General features: G+C 40.4%; 1 protein-coding gene across 4 annotated transcripts in view; it reads left to right on the top strand.

The window, feature by feature from the left end:
• slc26a4 (solute carrier family 26 member 4) overlaps positions 1 to 25,228 on the top strand; it is a 63,028-nt gene extending 37,800 nt beyond the window's left edge. For all 4 annotated transcript variants that reach the window (XM_078553406.1, XM_078553407.1, XM_078553408.1 and 1 more), the window contains 14 exons: positions 1,894 to 1,976; positions 2,142 to 2,289; positions 4,296 to 4,409; positions 5,967 to 6,044; positions 9,637 to 9,732; positions 10,840 to 10,946; positions 11,046 to 11,115; positions 11,222 to 11,314; positions 11,410 to 11,505; positions 13,519 to 13,749; positions 16,016 to 16,070; positions 19,302 to 19,447; positions 21,065 to 21,148; positions 24,922 to 25,228. In XM_078553406.1, coding sequence (XP_078409532.1) covers positions 1,894 to 1,976; positions 2,142 to 2,289; positions 4,296 to 4,409; positions 5,967 to 6,044; positions 9,637 to 9,732; positions 10,840 to 10,946; positions 11,046 to 11,115; positions 11,222 to 11,314; positions 11,410 to 11,505; positions 13,519 to 13,749; positions 16,016 to 16,070; positions 19,302 to 19,447; positions 21,065 to 21,148; positions 24,922 to 24,945 — 1,425 coding nt within the window. In that variant the 3' untranslated portion in view covers positions 24,946 to 25,228. The remainder of the gene's footprint in view (positions 1 to 1,893; positions 1,977 to 2,141; positions 2,290 to 4,295; positions 4,410 to 5,966; positions 6,045 to 9,636; positions 9,733 to 10,839; positions 10,947 to 11,045; positions 11,116 to 11,221; positions 11,315 to 11,409; positions 11,506 to 13,518; positions 13,750 to 16,015; positions 16,071 to 19,301; positions 19,448 to 21,064; positions 21,149 to 24,921) is intronic.
• Positions 25,229 to 26,382: the final 1,154 nt, after the last annotated feature.

Here is a 26,382-nt window from a genome sequence, read left to right as displayed (position 1 = left end):
GCGCACTGTTCCCCTTGACCCTGACCTGGAGCTCCATAACGTCTCACTCCTGGGCCTCGCAGTCAGCCTCGCCTCCCTGGGTCCCCGGCACTCTGCTCCCCAGCACCCCACTCCTTGGCACTCTGCTTCCCAGGCACTGTTTGGAGGTGCAGTGCAGAGCTCCTGCAGCACAACCCCCCTGGGCATATCAGCGTGTGGCCGCCAAACACTGGGGATCCTGCTGCCCTGCCCATTAGGGATGTGATATAAAATAATATGCAGGGTCAGAAAGCTGTGTAGGAGGAAGTGACTCCCATTGGGAAGGAATGCTCCAAGATAGGAAAGTCTGGAATATGAAAGGTGGGGAATTGTTTTTTTAAGTTCCAGTATTGACCTCATAAGCGTGGAGGCAGGTGGCCACCTTCATTGTGTCCACAGTGGTTCAGGCGGTCACTGTCCTCCTGTTAATTAAGTATCTTCCAGGCAACCACACCAATTGTGATGGATCAGCACTGGTGGAAACGATTTTTTTTTCCTTTATTCTCTCATGGGATGTGGGCATCGCTGGCAAGGTCAGCATTTATTGCCCAGCCCTGATTGTCCTTGAACTGACTGGCTTGCTTGGGCAGTTAAGAGTTAAATATATTGCTGTGGGTCTGGAGTCACATGTAAGATCAGGGAAGGATGGCAAATTTCGTTAGTAGTATTAATAGACCTGATGGGTTTTTACAGTTGTCAAGGATAATTCTCATAGTTGCTATTACTAGTTTTCTATTCCAAATTTTATTTATTCAATTTAAATTCCACCACCGCCTCCAGTGATGGGATTTGAACCCATGTCCCCAAAGCATTAGCCTGGGCCTCTGGATTACTAGTCCAGTAAACATTACCACTACGTCACAATCTCCCCTTAAATCTTGGCACAACTATCATGATCAGGGTTTTCCAGCCCCGCATATCTTTGTCAAGAAACTACCATGAAGGGCCAAGATCCGTTTGGGGAAAAAAGAGTAAGAGATTTGGTAAATCAAATAGTGATTAAAGTTGGGTACGGTTTTCAAATCTGTAGATGTAAGAGAAAGGAAAGACATTGGGGCCAGAATTTCACTGGTATGCTGCCGGGACCAAGTGTCGGTTCTGGGTCTTCTCAAGCATATGGTGGGACTGCAGAGGCAATTTTACCACCGCTTAAGAGCCTGCCACTGGGATCACTGCCCAAAAAGACGGTGGGCCGTCTCTCCAAGCTGCTAGCCCAATCAGAGGGCTGGCAACTTTGCAGCCTCAGCAGTGCCACTGATAGATGTGGCTGCTGCTGAGGCTGCAAGGGGAAGAAGAGGGAACCTCCCTATTAAGGGGCCGCCACAGGTACATGAAAAATTTCTTTCATGTGCTGCGGCCAGGAAGTCAGGCCCCAGCTTTTGGATGGGTGAATTTTCCAGCAGCGGGGTTGAGGCCATGGGGCAGCTGTTGCTGCTGATGGGTCCTCTTTGACCTATGGAGCCTCCAAAAAGAAAGGACTCTGAGGAAGCCTCTGGGAGGCTGCCTCGATGGAGCTGGAGGACTCACCATCTGGCAGGAGTGGGGGGTGGAGGCAGTTTGGATGGCGGTAAAATCCCAGCAGGGTCATCTATAGGCCAATGAATTACTTTAATTGGCTGCCCATCCCAGTTAGAGAATGGCTGAGCTGCTGCCATTCCTGCCTTTGATAATATCCCATGGCAGCAGGAACTCCCCTACTGACATCTTCTGCTGCCACTTTATCCCCTCACCTGTCTCCAGCGGGCTGGAGTTCCACAGATTTGAGATCCTGGTATAGAATTGAGTTAGAGTTCAATATGATTGGTGAAGTTTCTGGGAGGGGTAACAATATATAAATGTGGATGATTTTTAAATACAAATGTTTGCTTGTTCCAGACTATAATAGCTACAGGGATCTCCTATGGTGCTAATTTGGAACAGAAGTATAATGCTGGAATCATTAAAAGCATTCCAACGGGGTAAGAAGATAAATTTAAAACATTGCTGCATCAGTTTTGAAAAGTCACAATTCTTGTCTTAAATTTTAATTACACTGCTTGTATTTTTATTTGTTGCAGACATTAAAACTTCAGTCAGATTGAGTTCAGAAATTCTTGAATAATTTTTTTTTTGCACTTGTGCAGATTTTTACCACCAGTGTCACCAGATGTGAGCATCTTTTCTCAAGTGGGAGCATCGGCATTTTCCATTGCTATAGTGGGATACGCTGTGGCTGTTTCAGTCGCTAAAGTATTTGGCAGCAAACATGACTATCCCATTGATGGAAATCAGGTAAGAGAAGGTTTGAATGCAATGTCAGTTAATATTTGGTGTTTCAGTTATATTAAGGGGGGTCTTGTGGCAAAATGGGTAGCGTCCCTGCCTCTGAGCCGGAAGCTCAGTGTTCAAGTCCCACTCCGGGACTTGATGGTCATGGGAGGTGTATTCATAATGTGGTCAAATATGTTGATTATAACTCCTTCCAACATATTTATCGCAGGTGGTAAGAGTGGGAGAGTCTCAATGGTCAACCACGCTTGATGTGGAGTGGCACCTCTCAAGCTATAGTCTCTGGTGACAGCCTGGCAGCCTGCTCCAGAAAAAAAACTAGCCATGGAAACAGACATGAGCATATGTTTTGTCTGCCTTATAGCAGTAGACAAAGGAAAGTTCAAAATCTAAGTTATATTAGAAGTTAAAGTGGCTGTAGCTTACATATCTATCACATAAACATTTAGCTTCACTTGATGTCAGAATTAGTCAACAAGATTTTATTGTTGTGTTCTTATAGTTGAAAGTTTTTTTTTGTTAAAGTTGAAAGCTTTTGCATGTCCACCTTTATCTTTTTTTTGTCAATTCAGAAATCAAAAGTTGAATCTATCGTAACGTTGTTAATTTTTACATTACTGGAGCTTTATGGAATGTGAACCAATATCTTCCATGTTGGAAAGAAAATTCAGAAATCAAAGGTTCCTACAGCAGTTTTTGAGCTGACAGTCATATTAGGCTGATACATCACTCCTGTCATATTGGGTGAAAGTTAACATTGGCAGGGTTGTAAAATGGGCCACTTGTCATTTTTCTTTCCTATCTGTTACAGGTGGGGTGCATAACAGGTGGCAGATTTACCTGTTTAGCATCTCTATGTACCCCATTTCAAGTTCCGCCCATAATATTTTCATCTTGGAAAAATAAGAATACGGGCTTGAGTGAGCAGCATAAATTTATTTAGAAAACCAGGAGTGTTGGTTCCAGAGTGAAGTTCTGCAATTTCTGTTGTAGCAACCCCAGCAGAAAACCAGTGAAAACCCCAAGGTTCATTCACCCCCACATCTTTGCATCAGCTAGCAAATGAGAACCAATTAACATCATGTCTCCCTACACTATCCTGATTTTTATTTTTTTAATTCATTTTTAGATTGTTCAAGTTAACATGAAACTTTGGAGCCAATTTTACTTTGTTAGGCTGGGCTGGTGATGGCCACGGAGAAGCTCCCAGTTGGCGCTGTCTGTTGCCACACTGTGACATTCAATTTGCTTGACCTAGGTCACTTGCAGGACCTGGGTGCCTTTTGGCAGAGCCTTGTGCTGGGACCCCAAGAGAAGCCGAAACAGGAACGTAGTTGCATGCATGAGAGGCCTGTATACAACCAGCTAACTGCCATCATACATGCCTTGTGATTGTTGCTGGAGAGCAACTGTCTGAAGGCTTGGGGTAATGGGATATAAGTTACACTGGCTCCATTCATTTTTGGACTGTTCCTAGACTTCTGCACCCTCTGGTCCTTTGAGCATCTTAGCATAGACTGCACGAGCAGCATCATTGGGTACATCTCCATTTGGAAACTTTTATTGGCAAGAATTGGCATTCTGCAAATGAGGCAGTTGGCAAGAATGCCACCTTATTTACAGTTATATTTGCCTCTGTTTGCTGTGGGCCTGGGCCCCATTACATGTGTTTAGCATAGACCCCATGTAATGTTGTGGAACTGGAGGCCTCATGCAAAGGGTGTGCCCAGGTGCAACAAAGATTAGAATCGATCCACACGCCTCCAGTGCTACAGAAGAGACAGCAGCAAGTTTGGAAATAATTTAAGAATATTTCAAACTGAATATAATAGCTGAACAGTCATCGACTGTGTGCATTGATAAAACATGTTCTGACAAGAAAATACTGCCTAAAAACATTCAAAATGTCTGAGTTGTATCAAAATGGCAAGAAGTGATTGTTGGTGCTAATACAGCAGCAAGAGAGCTATCATTTGCATGTGTATTTACATAATTGTGCAATCTTCCAGGAATTCATTGCTTTAGGAATTTCCAACATTTTTTGCGGCTGTTTCTCAAGCTTTTTGGCAGGCACTGCTCTGTCCCGGACAGCTGTACAGGAAAGCACAGGCGGCAAAACTCAGGTAATAAATAAACATGGATTATGTGTGTGTTCATACTTTGTCAGCGAATCTCATGGCCGCATTGATCTTACAACAACTGAGTGACTTGCTAGGCCAGTTCAGAGGGCATTGAATTAACCACAGGATGGAGTGAATAAAGAACTAACATAGCAAGTCAAAGTACTGGGTTTTTTTGTGTAAGTGGACTTTCAAGGCATTTGATAAAATACCACATAATAGACTTGCTAGCAAAATTGAATAACATGGGACTAAAGGGACAGTGGCGGCATGGATATGGAACTAGCTAAGAGAGAGCAGGGAGTAGTGTGTTTTTTTGGACTGGTGGGAAGTATAAAGTGGTGACCACCCTCACCCCCAGAGGCTGCCATTATGACCACTGCTCTTTTTGGATATATATTAATGACTGGGACTTGGATATACAGGGCATCATTCAAAATTTTGCAGATGGCAGCTCGGAAATGTAGAAAACAGTGAAGAGGATGGTGGCTGTTGCCTGGAGGATGTAGGCAGGTTGGTGAAATGGACAGACACATGCCAAATCCAAATTAATTCAGAGAAGTGTGAAGTGATACATTTTGGTCAGAAAAATGAGAAGAGGCCATATAAAATAAAGAGTACAATATTAAAGGAGGTGCAAGAACAAGGAGATCTGGGGGATATACCTACAAAAATATTTGAAGGCAGCAGGGCAAATTGAGATGGTTTTTACAAATGCATACTGGATCCCTCGTTTTACAAACAGCGACAGTAGAGTACAAAAGCAAGAAAGTTATGCTAAGCTTTATAAAACACTGGTTAGAGCTCAGCTGCATTATTGTTTCAATTTTGGGCAGCATACTTCAGGGAGGATTTCATGGCCTTAGCAAGGGTGCAGAAAAGATTTACTAGAATGGTATCAGAGATGTAGCACTTCATTTTCATGGAGAGACTAGAGAAGCTTGGTTTGCTCTCCATTGGAGGAGAGAAGCTCAGGAGGAGATTTAATAGAGGTGTTCAAAACCATGAAGGATTTTGATTGAGTAAGTAAGGGGAAATTGTTTCCAGTGGCAGAAAGGTTGGTAACCAGAAGCCAAAATTAATTGGCAGAAGAACTTGGGGCGAGAGAGGAGAAATTATTTACTGCAGTGCATTGTGAATTGAAATGCAGTGGCTGAAAAGGTGGTGGAAGCAGATTAAATAATAAGTTTCAAACGGAAATTGGATGAATACTTGAAGAGGAAAATTCTTGCACGTTTATAGGGAAAGGGTAAGGGAATGGGACTAATTGGACGACTCTGTCTATGAGCCGGCATAGGCAGGATGGGCTGAATAGTCTCTTTGTGCTTTGTCATTTTGATGATTCAGTGAAAGGGCTTGGAAAAAAATCCTGTTGGCGATAGTGAAACAAACTTTTGACTTTTGATTGTGCATGGAACCTTGTGGACACATTGGAAAATTCTTACCTGTATTGTCATAAGTCTTTTCTATATATGTTTTTATATATTACATTGCAATGAAATTTTACCTACAAGCATTGATAACTAACTCTACAATGGTTTGCACCTACATTTATTGCAGATTGCTGGGCTCTTAACTGCAGTAATTGTGATGATTGCCATCCTGATAGTTGGAAAACTACTTGAACCTTTGCAGAAGGTAACGTTTTTTATTATTTCAAGGCATGCCATGTCCAGAACAATGGGGCTGATTCAGCAGTGATCTGCTACGGAAGGACACCATTGTACTCTGGGCGTGTATCTTACTGGATTGGGCGGGCAGGCCAAATGGCCTGATTTGGGAAGCTATGAATCCAGCAATGTTAACATTTTCTGTGCTTTCTGAAGCCTCCTTGCCAGAGAGCAAAAGCATCATTATTACCAACTGCCCCTGCTTCCCCTCCCCCACCTCCATTCCTCCTGGCCCCTCCCAAAGCTCAAGCTATCTCATTCAAGTTGCTCCTACAGTGCAGTCTGTAGTTGTTTTGTTCCTGTTTACTCTATTAGTATTTCTGATCTGTAGGCATTTGAATGACCTAGTCTTTGCCATTTGATTTCTTTGTCTGGAGTTTGGGCAATAACTCAAATTCCACCACCAGCACAGCTCTGGCTGTGGTTGTGAAGGTGACCACAACACTAAATTTCTTTGTTACCAGATCCTTCCATACCACTGCTGGAATCATTTGCCAGAGTTCACTGCTATATTAAACATCTGGCAGAAGCTTTGTTTGCCTGGGAACAGGTTTTATTATTTATTCCACAAACTGGAGAAACCAGCCTCAGACCACAGCACTAATTGATTAAAGTATTTTCTAGATGTTGAGAAGCTAGTAACTGTGGTTGAGCAGAGAGATTTAGGGGTCTATGTACAGAAACTGCTAACAGCTAATGGACAGGTGCAAAAAATAATATAAAATAATCAATGCATGTTGGCCTTTATCTCGAGGGCTGGAATACAAAGTTATGGAAGTTACGTTACAGCTGTATTGAACTCTGGTTAGGTTCCATCTGGAGTACAGCACTCCATTCTGGAAGCTGAACTTCAAAGATATGTTGGCCATGGAAGGGTTGCAGCATAGATACCCAAGAATGATGCTGGGGTTAAATTATGAGGACAGGCTGCATAGACTAGGTTTGCATTTCCTCTAATATAGAAGATTAAAGGGGAGGTGTTATAAATGATTTTAACAATTTGATAGGGTAGAGACAGCAAATATTGCCCCTGGTCGGAGAGTCCAGAACAAGGGGGGACAGCCTTAAAATTACAATTAAGCCATTCAAGGGTGATGTCAGGAAGCACAACTTCATACAAAGCGTAGAGGAAATCTACAATAAAAACAAGTGCTGGAAAAACTCAGCAGGTCTGGCAGCATCTGTGGGGAAAGGAACAGAGTTAATGCTTCAAGTTCAATATGACTCTTCTTCAATACTGAAAAGAGCGAGAAATGTGAAAAAGGGGGGAGGGTCAGGTGGAGCAAAAGGGAAGTTCGGGGATAGGTAAAGGGGTCGGTACAGAGGAAATCTGCAACTATGTCCCTCAGAAAACCGTTGCACCTCGGTCAATACAACACTGGAGAGATTGCTAGATTTTTGCTAAGTCAAGGACATTAAGGGTCATGGAACCATGACAGATAAATAGAATTAAGATTCAGATCAGTCATGATCTTACTGCATGGTGGAACAGGCTCAAGGGGCTGAATGGCCTACTCCTGTTCCTATGTTACCAGTTGGTTAATTTCCCTAAAATGCTGTGCTTCATAGATAACACAACCCTATTTCATAAGTGAAGAGGAGAGGGTTCTATTCCACTAATGTCCAGATAATCTTTAACTACAAGAGTTGAATCATACAAGTGAATATCTGATAGCAGCCACCTTGTCTATATTTTGCCCCTGGTCCATCATGTCACCATTGAAGCAGGTAGATGGACAGGTGGCCTCTACAGAACAAGGAGATCCACTGAAGCCCTGGTTAATGACCATGTTGATAAATTCAGGAAGGAATGCAGAATGCAGATACAATATTGTGTCTTTAATAGAATTCTGGTGGAGTATACTATTGGCATGCTCAAGCAGATGTTCCACTGTTTGAACAGATGGAAGACTACATGTGCTGTAACCATGCCAACATCTCCAAAATCACTAGACAATTGCTGCTTGTTGCAGAAATTTGTCATCCAGAGAGGTGTGATCAAGAGGCATGGGATCAGGTGGCAACTGCGGAGGAGCAGGAGGACGAAATGGTTGAAGACATTTTGCAACCAAGAATTCTTGGCCATTCACCTAAAATCTCTAACCCATCCCTTCATGTATGCACCTACCATGTTGAACATAATTTGGTTGCCTATCAACACACCTTATATTACATACAACCTAGATGCCCATAAACCAAACATGCTCTTCTTGTAGAACACTTGAGATTATAACGAAAGAAAGTACAAACAATTTAATTCCATGCTTGTGTTCCGTCTATGTGCTATTACTGTGTTTTCCAGTTAGTTTGTATTAGTGATTATATATGGGTGTATTCTTTAGGACTTAATTTATTGCTTCTCCTGAGTGCTATCTTAATGGAAGGAGTAAATGAGGTGATGACTCTAGCCCTCTCCAACATTGGCTAACTGCTCCAGCCCTCTACCTGGCACTTCCTGAGGATTTTGAGAGGGTTGGCTGGGTGTGGCGTTGTAGTTACTCTCTACTTCCTTTCTTCCACGTTATCTCTCACCATGTTTGGACCAGCATGCAATCCTTCAGGATGAGCCAGGAACCTCATGGTAACAAAATAATGATCATCACTGAGATTTGTAAACTGACACCTATACTGTCAACTACAGAACGGAAAGCCCTGTACATTGAAGCCTCAGCTCTTAACAGTCACAATCACGGTTTAGACCTCTGCCCTTTGATATACCCCATAGAGGCCTATAAAATCACCATCCATTCCACAGTGGCTTGTAGCTTTCCAAATCCTTCATGGACTTCTGTAGATTCTATGATATATCATGCAAAACATTCTCAAAAGATTGCACAGAATGCTTCTGCCCTTTAATGGGCTCCTTTCCATAAAGCCCCTGTTGGTATAAAATCCCAACTCTTGCAGCTGTCATTGGAGACAGGCGAAAAGTGGGGCGGGATCCCATTCAGTTGGTTTTTGCACCTCTGTTGCCACCTCCACTTGCTGCTCCTTCCTGATGCTGAATGCTTTGATCTCGTATCCAAATCTCCTGAGATGAACTGGTAGTTGCTTGCTGAGATGAGCCAACTTCACAATTGTCTTTTTTTTGAAAGAGGATCTCTGTAAAAGATAAAAGGGGCTTCTGCCTTTCTGCAAATCATAAGTGCCCTTTGCAGTTGTGGCAAATGCACCTGGGACTTAGTCAAATTATATTCTTGAACTAAATTCTTGAACTAATTCATGCAGAACCTGCTGAAGTCAGCTGACCACTTGTACAGGTCTCACAATCCTAGCACCAATTTAGTCAGGATCACTGAAATTAGCATTTGTATCTGTATTTGAATTGCTGAGAATTAATGAACATTACATAATTAAGCATCAATATAAAAATCTAATTTGAGTTATTTCAAATGATTTGAAGTGAAATTTCATGTATACCCCTACTCTAGTCTCACCTTACCATACTGGAAAGGTGTGGCTAAAAATGTAGACAGTGACCATAATTCAACTCGATGGCTTTGTATTTTGAAATGCACAAGCATAATACATTTAATATGTTTTCTTAACTAATTTCTCAGGCTGTATTGGCAGCAATTGTCATTGCCAATTTGAAAGGAATGTTCTGGCAAACCTTTGACATTCCAGTGTTGTGGAGACAAAACAAAGTTGATTGTGTAAGTATTTAATTAACAATACTGTTCTTGTAAAATATACTATTCATTAGAAAATGTACAACCTTCATGTTAAGTTTAAAAATGTGATAATACTACTCTGTTATGTAGGACATATTTTACTTATTATTTAATTGGTGCAGACATTTGGTATAGAAATTCTCCTTGATGTGATGTCACGAATAAGGAATATTGTACACACCACGATTTGTGACATCCCTGCAGTAGAGTTTCAGGATATCACATGAATAGGAGTTGCACACAATGGGCAGAATTTTGCCCTTTGTGGGCGTGTGGGCCCCACCGGCTCGGTGGCGGGTGGACAGCCGATCCCCGCCACCAAAACGTGGCCCGCTGCCATTTTGAGTGGGCGGGCCAATAAGTGCTGTCTCAGGGAGATTAGTGACAGTCCAAAAAACTTTAAAAATAGAAAAATTAAAAAATTATTAACATGACCCCCTCATGTGACAATGTCACACGAGATGGGACATGTTAATAAATATCACATAAAATGTATTAAAGTTTTTAAAAACGGACATGAAACCTCATCCCGCCGGTGGATGAGGTTTTATATATTATCAGAAGCCCGCTGGGGCTCCTGGTCTGCCCGCCAACCTTAAGGTTGGACGGGCAGGTCCTTCATTATCTTAATTACTCTGTCAATGGCCTCAATTGGCCATTGACAGGTCGGCGGGCGGACAGCTGATTTGGCTGCGCCCCCGCCTTCCTAAAAACTTAAAGGGAACAGGATGATGTTGGGGGTTCCTCCCCACGTCATCCCGCATCATTTTCCCGTCGGCGAGCGGGCCCCACCCCCACATCTCTGCCGGGAAAATTCAGGCCAATATTTTCCACATCCAGGTTGCATCCAAGGAGCAAAAACTAAATTTGCATATTATTTAGAAATTATGGAGAAGTTTAACAGAATGTAGTTTTTCATTAACCAAGTATTTTTCTGTAGAGTACATTTGTGCATTATTTCTGTTGTATATGTGTTACTGCAGTGATAAAATGTCTGCATACTATTGGCAAATTAAGCAGTCTTTCAAAAGCCAAGGCTGTAGTTCATTACAAGAATGTGCTTTAACTCATTGTCTTGTTTTTCTGTAGCTAATCTGGATTGTGACATGGATTGCAGCCATCCTTCTGGGACTAGATTTGGGGCTTTTAGTTGGTGTGTGCTTTGAACTTCTCACTGTTGTGCTTAGAGCCCAGTTGTAAGTACTTGAATAGTAGCTTATTAGAATGGTGTACTACTTTGTTTATCATTTACTATGTGGAATATTCATCTATTTAATTCAATGTTAATTTTCTAGCCCTGCTTCAGCTGCTTTAGGGAATGTACCAAACACTGACATTTACAAGAACTTAAAGAAATACAAAAATGTAAGAACGTTTATATCAGCTTTTATTAAGATGTTTTGAAATAAAATTCATACTTTCCTCATAATCTAATGGAAAATACATTTTTTTTTCTTCTGGTTTTCCACAGCTTGTTGAGCCATCGGGAGTGAAGATCTTCAAATTTTCTTCTCCTCTATTTTTTGGAAGTGTTGATTATTTTAAAGAGAGAATCAATTCTGCGGTGAGTAAATTCACAATTGTGTAATACAAAATAGTTTGAATATTCATTTATTTTTATTTGTGTTGATTACTATTCTATGAATGGAATTGTTTCAGGTTGGATTTAATCCGGTTCGAGTGTTTAATAAGCGAACCAAAGCATTGAAGAAGATTCAGGCGCTTATAAAGAAGGGTCAGTTAAAAACAACAAAGGTAAAGTCATATACTTTAATTGTGTAGTTACACAGTTATAAACTATATCTATATATAAAGCAAGGGTCCAATATAACTCTAAACATAGCTTTCTATCTCTCTTTATTCTTCTCAATTTTGCTGCTACTTTTGGCCATTCTATCCTTCTCTATTGTCTCTCCTCTACAATCTATTTATGTGACATGTTGCTTTCATCGGTTTTGCTCATTGCTGCAATAATGTAGGCACTACGTTGCCACAAGTAGCTTCTCATCTTCTCCAATCATTCTCCCATATACATGCTAAGAACACCCATCTCTGAATCCTAACAGCATTTACTACACTCTCTGAAGTCATAAGTTTCATCCTGCTCAATATTATAAAAACCAAAGCCATCCTGATTGTCTCCCAGTAGCTGTCTCTGACCTTGACTTCATCAACACCTGGAAGTATGGAACCTTAGTGTACTGCTTAAGCTCAAGTTCAGATTCCTCTTCTTCTAATTCTGTTAATCATTCCTTCCACCTCCACAGCATTGCTTACTTCCGGGCAACCTACCCCTCACCTTTTCCACTTCATCTTTGTCTATGTCTCCATCACATCAACTTCTTTAGCGCATTCCTTGCTGCCCTATCAATCTGAACCCTCTGCAAGCTACAACACATTCAAAAAGCTGCCGCCTATTTTCTCCAACGCACAAAGTTTTGCACTGTCTGTTTCCACCAGCTTCCCAGAGTTGATTTAAAAATTCTCCATTGCTTGCAAATCTCTCCATAGCCCCTCAAACTGCCCTATCTTTCTGATTGCTGCCTGATTTATGGAGCACATGCACCCTCCACAAACACTGGGTTCGTGCATGTGTTGAGCTTCCTCTCTCCTGCCATAATTGAATGTTAATTCTTTCTTTCTTTTATTCGTTAATGGGAAGTGGGCATCCCATTTGTTGCCCATCCTTAATTGCTCTTGTCAGCAGTTAAGAGTCAACCACACTGCTGTGGGTCTGGAGTCACATGTGGGCCAGACTAGGTAAGCATGAAGGACGTTAGTGAGCCAGATGTGTTTTTATGACAATCAATGATAATTTTATGGTTATTAATTGAATTTAAATTCCACTAGCTGCCACGGTGGGATTTGAACACGTCACCAGAAGCAGCCCATGTCCAAATGCAGCAAGACCTGGACGATCTCCAGGCTTGAACTGACAAGTGGCAAGTAACAAGTGCCAGGCAATGACCATTTGCAACAAAGAATCTAACCATCTTAATGACATTCAATGGCATTACCATCACTGAAACCCCCACTATTAACATCTTGGGGGTTAACATTGACTAGAAATTTCTATGGAGAGCTTGAGTCTGGGGTGTGCTCTGACAGTGGTCAAAACAAATGTTGCAAGGACACTCTGAAAGCTTCACTTAGGAGTTTTGATACCGACTTCGAGTCTTGGGAGAAGCTCATTCAGGATCGCTGTACCTGGTGCAACCAAATAATAAAACAGTGCAGCCTCCTTCGAAAGCAAGCGTGTATCAAAACCATAGAGAAAATGCAAGCAGAGGAAATCTCGAGTCAGCAACTCAACCAAGTCTCAATCATCTGTGGTATCCTGTCCTATTTGCAGCAGAACTTTCGGGGTACAGATCAGCCTTAACAGTCACCTACGTATCCTACCAGACACCACAGGTGCTGAACATGGTCACCTTTGCCTTAAAGGATGAACAAAATCTTCTAATTTCCCTGCCTCATTGGCGTCTGCTTTTTTTTTGCTCTACGCGTTAAGCACCTTTTTAGATGCCTTCTTAGCAAGTTAGGAATGCAAGTTATTGATGAATAAAAATGTATCCTTATTGTTTATATATGTAATATAAAAAAGTTGCTTAACTTATTTATTCCAATTTGAGTATATGCTTAAAAAATCATGATAAGGCAGTTTAAAAAAGACAATTTTTCCATGTCTTTATGTACTTGATGAATTTCACAATGATCTAAGTCATTAGTTGTTCAGATACATTTTGTAATTTGCTTATCTATCTTTAGGATGGCATTGTAACTGATGGAAGTGTTTCTAATGATGCATTTGAAGATGACGAGGAAGCTCAAGAAGAACAAGACCAGGATGTTCCAACAAAAGAAGTGGAAATTCAAGTTGACTGGAATTCCGATCTCCCCATCAAAGTCCTGGTTCCCAAAGTTACCATTCACAGCCTTATTTTTGATTTTAGTGCAGTGTCATTCATAGATCTTGTAGGAGTCAGAATACTTAAAATGGTGAGTAAATGTTTATTGGAACTAGTGTTGATCCAGAAATGAAAACTGGAAATGCTTCATGGGTCAGTCGGCATTCCAAAAATGAAAGCCTAATGTTTAGGTAGGATCCATCATCTTAGGAAAAGTGCATCCCAAAACATTTAAACTCTTCTTCTCTCAAATGCTAATATGTATTTCCAGTACATTTTCTTTTCACTAGCCATTTTAGTCCAGAACCTGAGTATTGCTGAAAAAAGAGACATGCTATCAAAGTTTTTCGTCTTACACTCCTCAGGACAGTTTGCAAGAAATTACCAACAGTGAAGGAAACGACAATTTATACTGCATGAGAAGATTGGTTGGCAAGTGGACTCTGATTTGCAAAGGCTTTGCAATGGAGAATGCAGTATAAATTGTTCTCATTCCCCCCCCCACCGCCCTTTTTTTTTATAGATGGTAATTTCTTACAAGCTGTCCTGATAAGTGCAAGACGAAAAGCTTTGATAGCATGTCCCTTTTTTTTCAGCAATAATGCCCTTTTTTAGTCCAGGTTTCCAGTGTTTGTTTGCTTTTTTAACCATACTGTTAGAAATAACCCACTGGATTAAATAGATATTATTGATACATCACTGCATTTTCAGATTAGAATGATTGGTTGTCTCATGAGCCCCTTTCCTCCTTCAAATATGGGTGGTTTAATGAAAAGTATTTGAGGGATAATTTTTTGGCTTATTACTTCCAACGTGTTGTCTCAGGCACCTAAAGCTCTCGAGTTTTCAATGTCTGCTGGCAGCAGGTGAGGTTTACCACTGGAGGTGAGAAGCCACTTGTATATTTATTAACCAATCCAAAGTTCACATTGATGAGCCATGCTGAAAAGGAACATGGGTCAGAGTTGGGGCGCCAGCACTTAACCCCAATCCTGTGACCCACATCCCTTCAAGCACAGCTCAACACTGAGACTAACCTATACATTCTACTTCTGGTAATCATTATCATGGAGTGCTCATACTTCTGAATAATATTCTAATAGGAATATGAACCCATGAATAGGCTATTCAGTTTATTGAGTCTGCTGTGCTATATTGTTGGCCACAACAGCTCTATTTTAAATTCTCTTATCCTTTCTCCATATTCTTTATTAACCTTCTTTCCCAGGTAAGTATTTGTCTCCCTTTTAAACACTCAACTTGCTGCCAAGTACTTTTTTCCTAGGATATTCTACATCTCTCAAAAACTAGAGGCCATAACTGGAAGATAATTACTAATAAATCCAATAGGGAATTCAGGAAAAACTTCTTTAGTAAGAGAGTGATCAGCATGTGAAATTTGATACCACATGGAATAGTTGAGGGGAATAGCATAAATACATCTAGTGGGAAACTATATAAGCACATGAGGGAGAAAGGAGTAGAAGTTTATGTTAATAGGATTGGAGGAGACCCTGTGAAGGATAAACAATAGTGAGGACTGTTTGGATTGTTTCTGTGCTGTAAATTTACTGATGTCATTCTTTGTGATTTTTTTTCTTGTTTTACTGGATTTGCTTTTAGTGGGTTTAGTTTTAAATTATATGATTGTTCTGGATTTGTTTATGAGGAAAGAATCATCCCATAGCTAAACTTTTTAAATTTCCTTCATTGTTTGAATACCTCCATCACATTGCCCAGTAACTTTCTCATTTGCATAGATTATAAGCCCACTTCTTTCAGACCCAGGTACAGCTCCAGAAATATTTACTGCTGTACTTTTTCCAAGGCCTCTATACCCTTCCTGAACATCAAAATCCAAATGGGGTATTCCTAGCATTGTGTGTAGTTAGATTCTGTGACTCTTGTGGTGAAGCTCAGCAATTCATAAATTTTTTGGTTAATTTTAATGCATTATATACTTGGTGTTTCCCCATTGGGACTGTATCCTCATTTTCCACTCTTGCATCCAAAGTATTATATCACTCTTTAAGTTGCATCTGCTATCTTTACCCACTTGCTTATTCTATCTGTCCTTTTTGCAATTTTCTGCTCCGTTTTTCACAATTCAGTATCACTCCTAAATTAGTATCACTGGGTTAAGTGTAAATTCCTGCAGTTATTCCTTGCCAGATATAAATGTAGATTATTATTAACTGCTTTTGTATACAGGTATTAAAGAACCAAGCTATAAACTCAGCTGTTTCGTACAATTTTGTTCCTCTGGTTAACAGCTGATTTTTACCTCCACAATATTTAAAATAAATGGTGTGCAGATTAGCCCCTGTTGACATGTTGCTGATTATTATTTATTGCAGGTTATCAGACAATTTGAACGAATAGGCGTTAAGGTGTATTTGACAGCTTATGACGGTAATTGGTTTTCATTACTCTATTTCCACTGAATATTTTAAAAATAATGAAGAGCAACATGGAAAAAAAATCATGGAATAAAACTTGAGATGTACAAAATACTTTAAAAAATTAGCTCCTTTTCATAGAATTAGGGTTCTTTATTCTCTCCAAACTGGTAGCCATTTGAAATGCCTAATAAAAAGGGAAAGAGGATTGTGCCAATCTCAATCCTGAAGCTGTGTTATATCAACTGACTGCATTTAAAACAGAGTGAAAGCTATAAGTAATCACAGTACAGTAAGTCCTCACTTTAAATTGTGGTTGTGTTCCTGAAAATCACAACTTTAAAGGAATCATAAGTTCCCATAGGAGTCAATGTTAAAACCAGAGTTACATTGCTTTGGTTTTTCTGGACATTTCTATTTGTACATGTGAAGAACTGTGCATTCCTAGCTGAAATAACTTGCAAAGTAAAATAAATCAGCTAAATAGAAAAGAAAGTGTATAAATTCAGATTAGATAACACACTCACCAATCTCTCTTTCTTTTTAGGCAGTCCCTCTGGTTCAGGGATGACTTGCTTTCACTCTGGTTCTGCTGATAGGTCCAATGTTTGATTGCAGACTCTGCCACATCTGGGCACGTGTTTCTTGGAGGCTCAGTTAGATGAGTTGTTTGGAGGTTTTCTCACTGTCCGCCACCTTGGCTTCACCTTTGCATGTTCCTGATGAAGTCTCTCTGTGTTTGGTGCCTTCTTGAATGAACCTTCTCCCATTTTGGCCAGTCACCATGAGTCAGTGGAGATGTTTGACCTCTTCAGGTATGCTTTGAGGACATCCCTAAGGCATTTCAGTGGAAGTGGCTTTGAGTCATTAGCGCCTCGAGGCTGGGCTTTCACACTGGCTTTAAAATGGTGTCTCTGCCTCACCTGCTGCAGAGTTGAACAAGGGCCAGACTTGAAGTTTCAAAATGAATCTGAAAATTGCAGAGTCAGCCTGGTGAAGAGTAAGTACTGCACCCTGTATCTTTCACCCAAACAAGCCCCGAGACAAGGAAAGCAATTTTTACCTGCAGCAAATGCTTCTCTCTCTCTCAGACGTTAAAATGGCCTCTCTGCCTCACCCAATGTAAAGCTTCACAGCAGGCACATCTGGGGCTCCAAAATTAAACTCAGTTTGCGAAGTCTAGAAATGGGCTTTTTCTGCACAGAAATAAGCGGCCCAGGTTTCAACTTCTTCCTTGCAAAAGAAAAACCTGTTGGTTTGAATGTTTCTCGCTGAGAATTTTGCTTTCAGGATGTTTTTGAAAAAAAAATCGTGGTTCCCTCGAGTGCGAACAAACATCTCCAGTCGCACTAAATTCAGAATAGTGCCAATTGGGTCACAGGACCTGACATCACATTGACACGAAACAACGCAAAACAACACACAATGATGACATGCAATGATGCAAAATGGCGAGCAGCAATGCAAAGAATATTAAATCAAAATTGAAGAAGCAAATCTTGAATACTGGCCCTAGAAACTGCATGACTTTAAAGCAAAATTACTTAAAGCGAGGCAATTTAAAATGGGGACTTACTATACTGCCCTGCAGTGATCACTATGGAAAGCGCGTGTGTAGATATTGAGGACAGTACGGTGCTTAATTGTGATGTCTTCCATAGTTGGACAGCCTACTGATACTGACTGTCGAAGCTAACACATGAATAATGACTGTTTGTTTGGATAAGGTGTCAGATGGCAATCACCACTCATGAATGGATGGCTTGCTAAGAGACTCTACCCCTTCGGGAGCAGCAGAGAGGATTTTTAAAAATTAATTCATGGGATGTGACTGCAGCTGGCGAGACCAGCATTTATAGCCCCTGAGAAGATGGCGGTGAGTCACCTTGAACCACTGCAGTCCGTGTGGCATGGGTACACCCTCAATGCTGTTAGGGAGAGAATTATCCAGCAGCAGTGAAGTAACAGCGATATAGTTCCAAGTTAATTTAGTGAATGATTTGAAGGTTAACGTCCAGGTTGTGGCATTTCTATGTCACTGCTGCTCTTCGTCAAGGCGATAGAGATTGCGGGTTTGGAGGATACTGTTGAAGAAGCCTTAGCGGGTTCCTTGCAGAAATATATAAAAGTATTTTTAAAGTGGAAAACCTAGTCATCAAAAAGGCCACAGCTCTCTCTTTTCTTCTCAATATAGTCTGAAATTAGAATGATAAAGATATTAACTTGTAACTATATCGTTGTTCCTTTACTGTTGCTGGATAATTCTCTCCCTAACAGCACTGAGTGTGCACCCATGCCATATGGACTGCAGTGGCTCAATAAGTGACTCACCACCATCTTTACGATTTGTACATATATCTGCATGTGGGGTTTTGCCCAAGACTCCCTTCAAAGGGCTTAGTCAACTAACAGCACTTAACTTATTCCACATTTGAATTAGAGGGGTGGTATATCATTGATGCATGCTGTGATACAACCTTCTTCCTATCTGGAGGGCAAGTACATTATATCCTGTAACACAAAACATATTATTCTGCTATTGAAGTATAAATGTGTTCACAGCTGTCCATTGCTCAGATCAGTTGGAGCTGATTAATAATAGTGGAGTCTCAGGTCATCTGGAGACTAGACTGCTTCAAGAGGGATAGCCTCATCTTGCCCTGCCACTAAAATCGGAAGCCCAGCCCCCACCACAATGCTGATGTCAGTGTTTTTGGTAAAACTACTTGGAATAACAATCTTAATCTCAAATAAAACCATCAATTCAACGTGAGCAATGCCTCAGGAGGTCTACCAACTAGCATCTGTCAGCTACACTGTTCAAAGTATCATACTTTGTTAGAGTTAGAAAACAATCTAGAGCCTGACGTTTACAAGGAGTTATGCTGCACTCTGACCTCAGTATTTGCAGCAGTCACAGTTACCTGGATTTGCCTGATGGGCCAGTACTGTGCTCCAGACCAGTAGTCAACGCCATAGAAGATTTGCTGGTAGTTCTTAATTTTAATACTTACAATTCATGCAGATCTCCCAGGCACTAATATCACCAATCTACCTTTATAAGATTCAATTCTTGATTAGATTTTTTCCCCAATTTATACAGAAAGGATGTTAGTATTCAGACTGTTACTAGTATGTTTACTGGCATGACATAATCAGGTATTTGTTTTTTTTTTTACAGAGTATTGTGGTTAAAGTCATGGGGCTGGGAGTGAGTTTAATATTTTTATCATTCTAATTTCAGACCACATTGTGAAGAAAATGGAGAGCTGTGGCCTTTTTGATGACAATGTTAAAAAGGACATCTTGTACCTCACAGTTCATGATGCTGTTGTTTATGTACATACTCAGACTATGTATAAAGATATACAAGATCCTATTTTTGAGAAGGTAGGAGAAAATTGCTAATTGTTAACTAATGGATTTCTGGTCCTATTAATAGGAAATCTTGTAGCAAATCCAGATAAGGTGTTGTAGATCACAATGTGTTTACTTGCAAAACATAAGAAATAGGAGCAGGAAGAGGCCATTTGGCTCATTGATCCTGTTCCGCTACCCAACAAGACCTATTTATATCTCCAGCCAAAATAATTCTACATTTTGATCCTCTGAACAAAAATCATTTCTCACTACTGTTCTTATCTCATCCTTTATTAACAGAGCTATCCCACCTCCTTTTCCTTTCTTTCTGCCCTTCCGAAATATCAAATACCTTTGAATATTCAGGACCTGGCTATGGTCATTTTGCAATCATGTCTCTGCAGTGGCTATCATGTCATACTCATTTATTTCTATTTGTGCTATCAATTCATCCACCTTGTTACAAGATCCTGATCAGATACTTCCTGAAGATCTCGCAGTTTACCTCGGCCTCTCCTGCAGTGTGTGAACAGTCAATGCTGACTATTTTCACCTCACAGGAGGGATTGCATTAATATTCCCTTACTGTTCAGTGGACATTTACAAAAATGGAGGCAATAAGGAGTTAAGTTGTGAGAGGGACATGGATGCATATTGAACTGGAAGTCTGCATCGTCTGTGTGCTTTCTCATTATCCTTTTTATATTGTCTATTTTGGACCAAATCCTGCAAAATATAGACATTCCTGTGAGGATAGGAACACTGTGGAGTGCAGAGGAGCAAAATAATGAAACACACTGGAGAATATCCAGTAGGTTTGACTAATTATGATATTTCAACCTCTCCCCCACCCCCCACCGTTTTCGTGGCACCTGTGGAACAGTGACAAGTGGAATCCTAGTAAGCCAATACTTGTTAGGAAAGAAGAAAAAACTGAAAGAAACAAAGGGCTGCTATGTAATGAAGCATAATGTGTAACAGATCAAACTTTTGGGCTAAAATGCAAGAGCTTATGATTCTGCAATCTGGTGTGCTATACTTGGGCATGTCAGATCTGGAGGCAACCATAATAATATATTATAATTCATAACACATGGCACTCTGATTAATCAGGAGTCCTATTCCAGACCTCAGAAGCTTCCACAACAAGAGGACTGGTACTGTCTACCTATGAATTCTGGCCATATCATGCCACTTCTTACATTGTCTGAGAAAATTTGTAAGAATATTATGATGGCACGGAGAGGTATTTACTATGATGTTGAGACTGCCTTTCCCCTTCTGTTGTCACAGAAATACTTGGTGATACTTTGCAGGCCCAAAGGAAGGCAGAAAGTGTCATAACAGCACTATTGATACAAATGTATATTTGAGTGCTGTCATTAATTGTGCAGTATATGACAGACATTGTTAATTGTTGGAACATAAATTATATTATCCATTGTGCCCATGTGGATAAATATACTTGCCATGTTTAGTATGGCCTAGTAAAAAGGTAAAACATATTGTGCAGTGTTAAAATTGGTCTCATCATTTCAGTCAGATGTAATAAACTTCTTTGTTGAGTCATGGATATCTACATATACTACCCTTTGCTATTCCATGACTATAGAATTTACTAAGTTGTTATCTTATTTACCTATTTAGATATCACTCATGCAAGAATCAAAAGAACCAATTCCATTTTCAGAGCTGGAAGATGATGTGGAAGAATTAGAAGATCAGAATCAGGTAAGCACTTGGTTTTAAAATATCTAGTTTATGGTAGCCTAAAATAGAGTTCTCTCACCTTACAGCTCATTTCCCAGGGGCATAATCTCCTTTGATGGCATGATTAGCCTTTTCTCATCCCTGACTTTTCTTGCACCTAACTTTCAAAGATAAATGAATCAGTTTACTGAAAAACTGCAAAAGCAGCAGCTTATTATGCTATACAGTCTTAGCTCCAAATCATACAGCATCAGTCTAACACAGAACACTGGAAACAATTTACAATATGTGGTAGGAGCAGCCAGCATGTGCCTCATGAGCTGCATTTGTCTCTTGTAACTGGCTTGTTTTGAACTGCTCTTTTTGACTTTGAATGTATCACCCTGTCAGATGACAAGGCCTGCAGTAAACAGTTGAATTCTAAACCAAAGACCCAGGCTAATGCTCTGGGGACAGGTTTCAAATCCCACCACGGTAGCTGGTGGAATTTGAATTCAGTTAATAAATCTGGAATATAAAACTAGTCTCAGTGATGGTGATGAATCTTCAATTGTTGTAAAAACTCATCTGGTTCGCTAATGTCCTTTTTAGGGAAGAAAACCTGCCATCCTTACCTGGTCTGGCCTACATGTGACTCCAAAACCACAGACATGTGGTTGACTCTTAACTAAGAAGCCACTAAGTTCAAGGGTAACTAGGGATGGGCAACAAATGCTGGCCTTGCCAGTGACATCCACATCCCATGAAAGAATTTTTTAAAAAATTGATTAAATAGCAGAACCAGCTTGAGGACCTGAATGGCTTAACTCCTGTTGTTGTGGAAAATAAGCCAGACGCTGGTACCTGGATTATAGGTGCTGCACTGTAATTATGAGAGTGAATGGCAGAAAGAGACCAGGTAATAAGAGGCCCAATGAAAGATAAAAGGGCAATTTGAGGAGAGGGGAAACTGAGAAACACGATTAAAAGAGGGTGGGGAGAAGTGAATGAGAGGAGAGGAAGTGAAGAAATGAGCAAGGAAAGACTGAGGAATCTAAGGCATAGATTGAGGCAGGAAATGAGAGAGAGATAAGGAAAGAAAAGCATGACAGTAAAATACAACTTCAAGAAATCAATTGGAAGAACCATGCCAAAAATCATATTGTTGTACTAGGTTTCACAATCTATTTCATGGTATATTGTGGTTACAATGAGAATATTTGTGAGAGTACCGATTATACTATTTTTAACACCTGTCAGGATAAATAGTGGTCATTTTCCAATTTTGTGCTCTTGCCAGAGAGTGCACATTGGAAATTAAGCCATGTGTGAGACATGATTTTCTGACAATTTAAATAGAAGTTTGTATGCTGTACATGACTGAATTTCCAGTATTTTCTCTTGGCTGGCAATGCGTCCTTCTGGAGTACAAAGTCAGAAAGTTGTGTCTAATATCTTTATCTGCTTCTTAAAATTCGAAAGGTTGGCTTGACCTGATACACAAATCGGGCCCATTTAGGCAAGGCAATTTGAATCCAATAAACACTTTGTTTCATAAGAACTCAATATTACAATAGCCAATTTTCTCATTGGCATTCACCCAGGGCTAGACTCAATCATGGGTGGTGGAAAGCTGCAGGGCTAAACTCAATTCATAGGTGGTTGAAAGCTGCAGGTCTAAACTCAATTCATGGGTGGTTGAAAGCTGCAGGGCTAAACTCAATTCATGGGTGGTTGAAAGCTGCAGTGCTAAACTCAATTCATGGGTGGTTGAAAGCTGCAGGGCTAAACTCAATTCATGGGTGGTGGAAAGCTGCAGGGCTAAACTCAATTCATGGGTGGTTGAAAGCTGGAGCAGTATCTCTTGTTAATGCTTGGTTGAAGTAAAAGAAACAAACTAGGGCTCATTTGTTATCAGTTCTTAACAGACAGCTGTCCACTGCATTGCCAATCAGGACAACTTCTCTTGAGGTTTTTTTTTCTGCATGCTATGTTTCAAAAATCCATAATTTCAGTCGTGATGGGGGTTGAGTACGGAAGAACCCATTACTGCCTCCAGACCTTTTGCTCTGAGTTCTGAATTTCCCCAATAGTTAGGTTTATAAAGGTAACATGTAACAGCCATACAAAGGTCCCTGATTAGATTCTTAATTTGTGATTGAGTTATCTGCCCTCAGCCAAGGCGTCAGTAGGTCTTCCAATTGGCCTGAGCTAAGGAGAGGAAAATCATTCCTGATTCCTTCTCCTGATTGGCAGCAGTGGCAGCTCTGATAAGTGCATGTAGTTGGGCATTGGATAAAGACATGACCAGGTTTGACTATGATACCCTCACAGTTCAACAACATGGTTCTACATCTGAAGAATGGCCTACTCAGTCAGCTGTCGTAGGCCAGACGGTACCCATGGAATCATACCCCAGTTCCTTTGTTCAAACACTTAAAAATGGCAAGAAATTATGCAAAGTTCACAGGATCTACTGATTTAACTAATAGTATCTTGAGCAGGACTTTGGGTACCTCAGTACCCTTAGATCTGAAATTCCAGCTGTTAATGAGCAACAAACAGAATCAAAATTTCTGCTTCAGCTGCTTATCCAATGCTACCTGCAGTGAAGTGCGAATGTTGGAGTCAAGCTTGCATAATGCCCTCCATGTTGGAATAGCCTGTCACCATTCACTTCACTTTCGAGGATCACATTTGAAGAGCAACCACCTCAGGGAGTCATCAGACTATTTCTGAAAGAAATTGAATCAGTGAAATGGCCCAGTAAACGCTCAAGATATTTTCCAGTTAATGCACCAATGACCTAAAGTAAAATCAAAAATAGTTTAATAGATTGGGCATCTTTCTTTGATGTTGTCGAATAGAATCTGTTGACAAGTTATTGGTGTGGCTACAATGTTTTACCCACATGAACTAATTTTAATAGAAAATTCCTTACACACAATACAAATAAATGTACTTAACATTTAAATTTACTTAACCAAACATTTACCACCGTTATTTCAGAGCAGTCGATCTTTCACCAAAGTTTGGAACTCTGGGGTGAATTTGTTCAGCAAAGCGCATATTAATATAGCTTCTAAGATTTTTTTCAGTGGTTACAAGTGGTACTTTGACTTCCTGAAAGTGATTTACTATGAATGTTGACTCGTACAGCAAGACACACATGACCTGTGTTCTCCACCTGTAATGCAATTTGACGCTACTTGCTCCGTTCCATGAAATACACTATTTTAGCTGCTTGTTATTGGTTGGCCTTTCTTTTGCTGGCTTGAAGCAGTTATTCCAATTGGTTGAGCTGTCCATGACAACAGCTCCCATCTCCAGACAATGGTGCTGGTGTTTCCATGGTGTTGAAGTGCAGTGTTTTTGCTCCTTCTCCATGCTATTTTAACAGATCACCAATGAGCAGTAACCAAGAAAATAGAGCACGTATACACAATGATCAAAAACCACTTGCATGCAGGTTATTATCTTGCCATCTTAGCTGCAAATGCACAAAAAAGTGAAGGTACACTTGCTTATGCAGTGTGAATATGACTTGAAATCATACCCCCAACAGATGTGTATATTATTAACTTTTTATTTACTAATCAAAAATATATCTGGACACCCAATTAGCTATACATTAGTGGCTTAATTATTGGGCAAGACTGTTCCTGGAAAGCAGTTTGCAGCTATTAACATCATAAACCATTACTGTTATGCTCCACTTTGTTAGACTTTAATGTTTGTCTTTTTTGGCTCTTAAAATTCAATTTATTGCTCTGAAAAAAGACTTGTAATGCTTTATTTCAAATGTTTCTTCACAGGGTCACAGTGGATTCAGCTATTAAAGCACATCCATCCAGATGTTCCTGAATGATGCAAATTCTCTGGCCATACATACATGATGATTATTCAGCTGTTGTTACAAATTGCAGCTTCAATGCTGTTTTCCATACCATGCAGCTATTATGCCATTATACAGTTAAGAGTATAAATGATCTTCAGTAAAATTTATATAATTCTCAATCTATTTTTATGTACATAAAACGTATGGTGATTTTAACCTTCTTATTCCTGCAATGGTGACTATATTTTTTTGTCTCGGAATTAAAGTTATCATTGTTTTATGGTATAATGGGCACCATTTTGTACGGATACTAGGGGTGTGATGACATTAACAAGCAAGGAATAGTGCTGCACCATAGAATAGCCTAAAATAACTTGCAGTTATGTCTTATCCATCAGTTAGACCTGTATCATGCAGGCCACCACAGATTGCCACTGTCCAGTTTGCATTGGTTATTTTCTTCCGACATAATAACAACTGCATTATTTTTTCCTTTAACGTTCTCAAAATAATATTGTAATTTTATTTTTTGTGATAGTCCAACACTTCTCCATGTTTCCTACAATATCATGAAGGTTCTCCATCTTTGTTGAGTACTTGTAGCAGAAGACCCTTTTAGGCCACACTAGCAAGATGTCAAAATGAACCTTTACAGTGGTACTGAACCAACATTAACCCTAAGTGTGACATTTAAACAACCGTATCTCACCAGGCTCCGAACACTTATCCTCCAAAAGCTAATTGTGATCTCTGTGTTATCGGTTTACTTGATATACGCTAAGGGTGAAATTTTCTCAGTCCCACAGATATGACTGGAAGCAAAATTAGAGATTATCTCATTGGAGTGGCTCGCCAAAACAATCCTGCCTCTGAATAGTGCTGTTGAATGTGAAGTCTAACTGGCACCAGCTGCAGTGGCTAATTACTAGGCTCAATTAAATGCCCACTTGGGGGCAAATTGGTGGCGCTGCTGGGATCTTCCTGGCAGCAGATCGTCCCCAGCTGAGACTGAAGTGTGATTAGTGGCTGAAGGTGGCCTCCCAGCGGCAGGCCAGCGAGGTCTCCTTTTATTCCCCATCCCCCCTTCCCCCACCCTCTGGTGAGCCAGTTTCCAGAGGATTGTAGCTGTGGCCACAGGCCATCCCCTGGAGGGGTCACCATCCACAATGATGGCCTGAAAGCTGTGGCCACACTTTTTTTTTTGCTCATGTACAGTTCTTTAGACCTCTCAGTCTCCTCCCTACATCAACGTCCACCTATCCCTGTGCCTGCCAGAAATTGCCACAGGCCCTGTGATTGAGTCTGTGGGTTGCTTGATCCGCTCGCTGTTTTTAATTAGACAGGGCTTTAGGAGGGGGCTTCTTAATTTGCTACCCCCTGGAATGTCACTACTGACGTCCCACCATGTCCAGGTTCCTGATGATAGGGGACCCATTTA

Source organism: Cetorhinus maximus, chromosome 12 (assembly GCF_964194155.1).
Source record: "Cetorhinus maximus chromosome 12, sCetMax3.hap1.1, whole genome shotgun sequence".
Lineage (NCBI taxonomy): Eukaryota > Metazoa > Chordata > Chondrichthyes > Lamniformes > Cetorhinidae > Cetorhinus > Cetorhinus maximus.
This window is presented reverse-complemented; position numbering and strand designations above follow the sequence as displayed.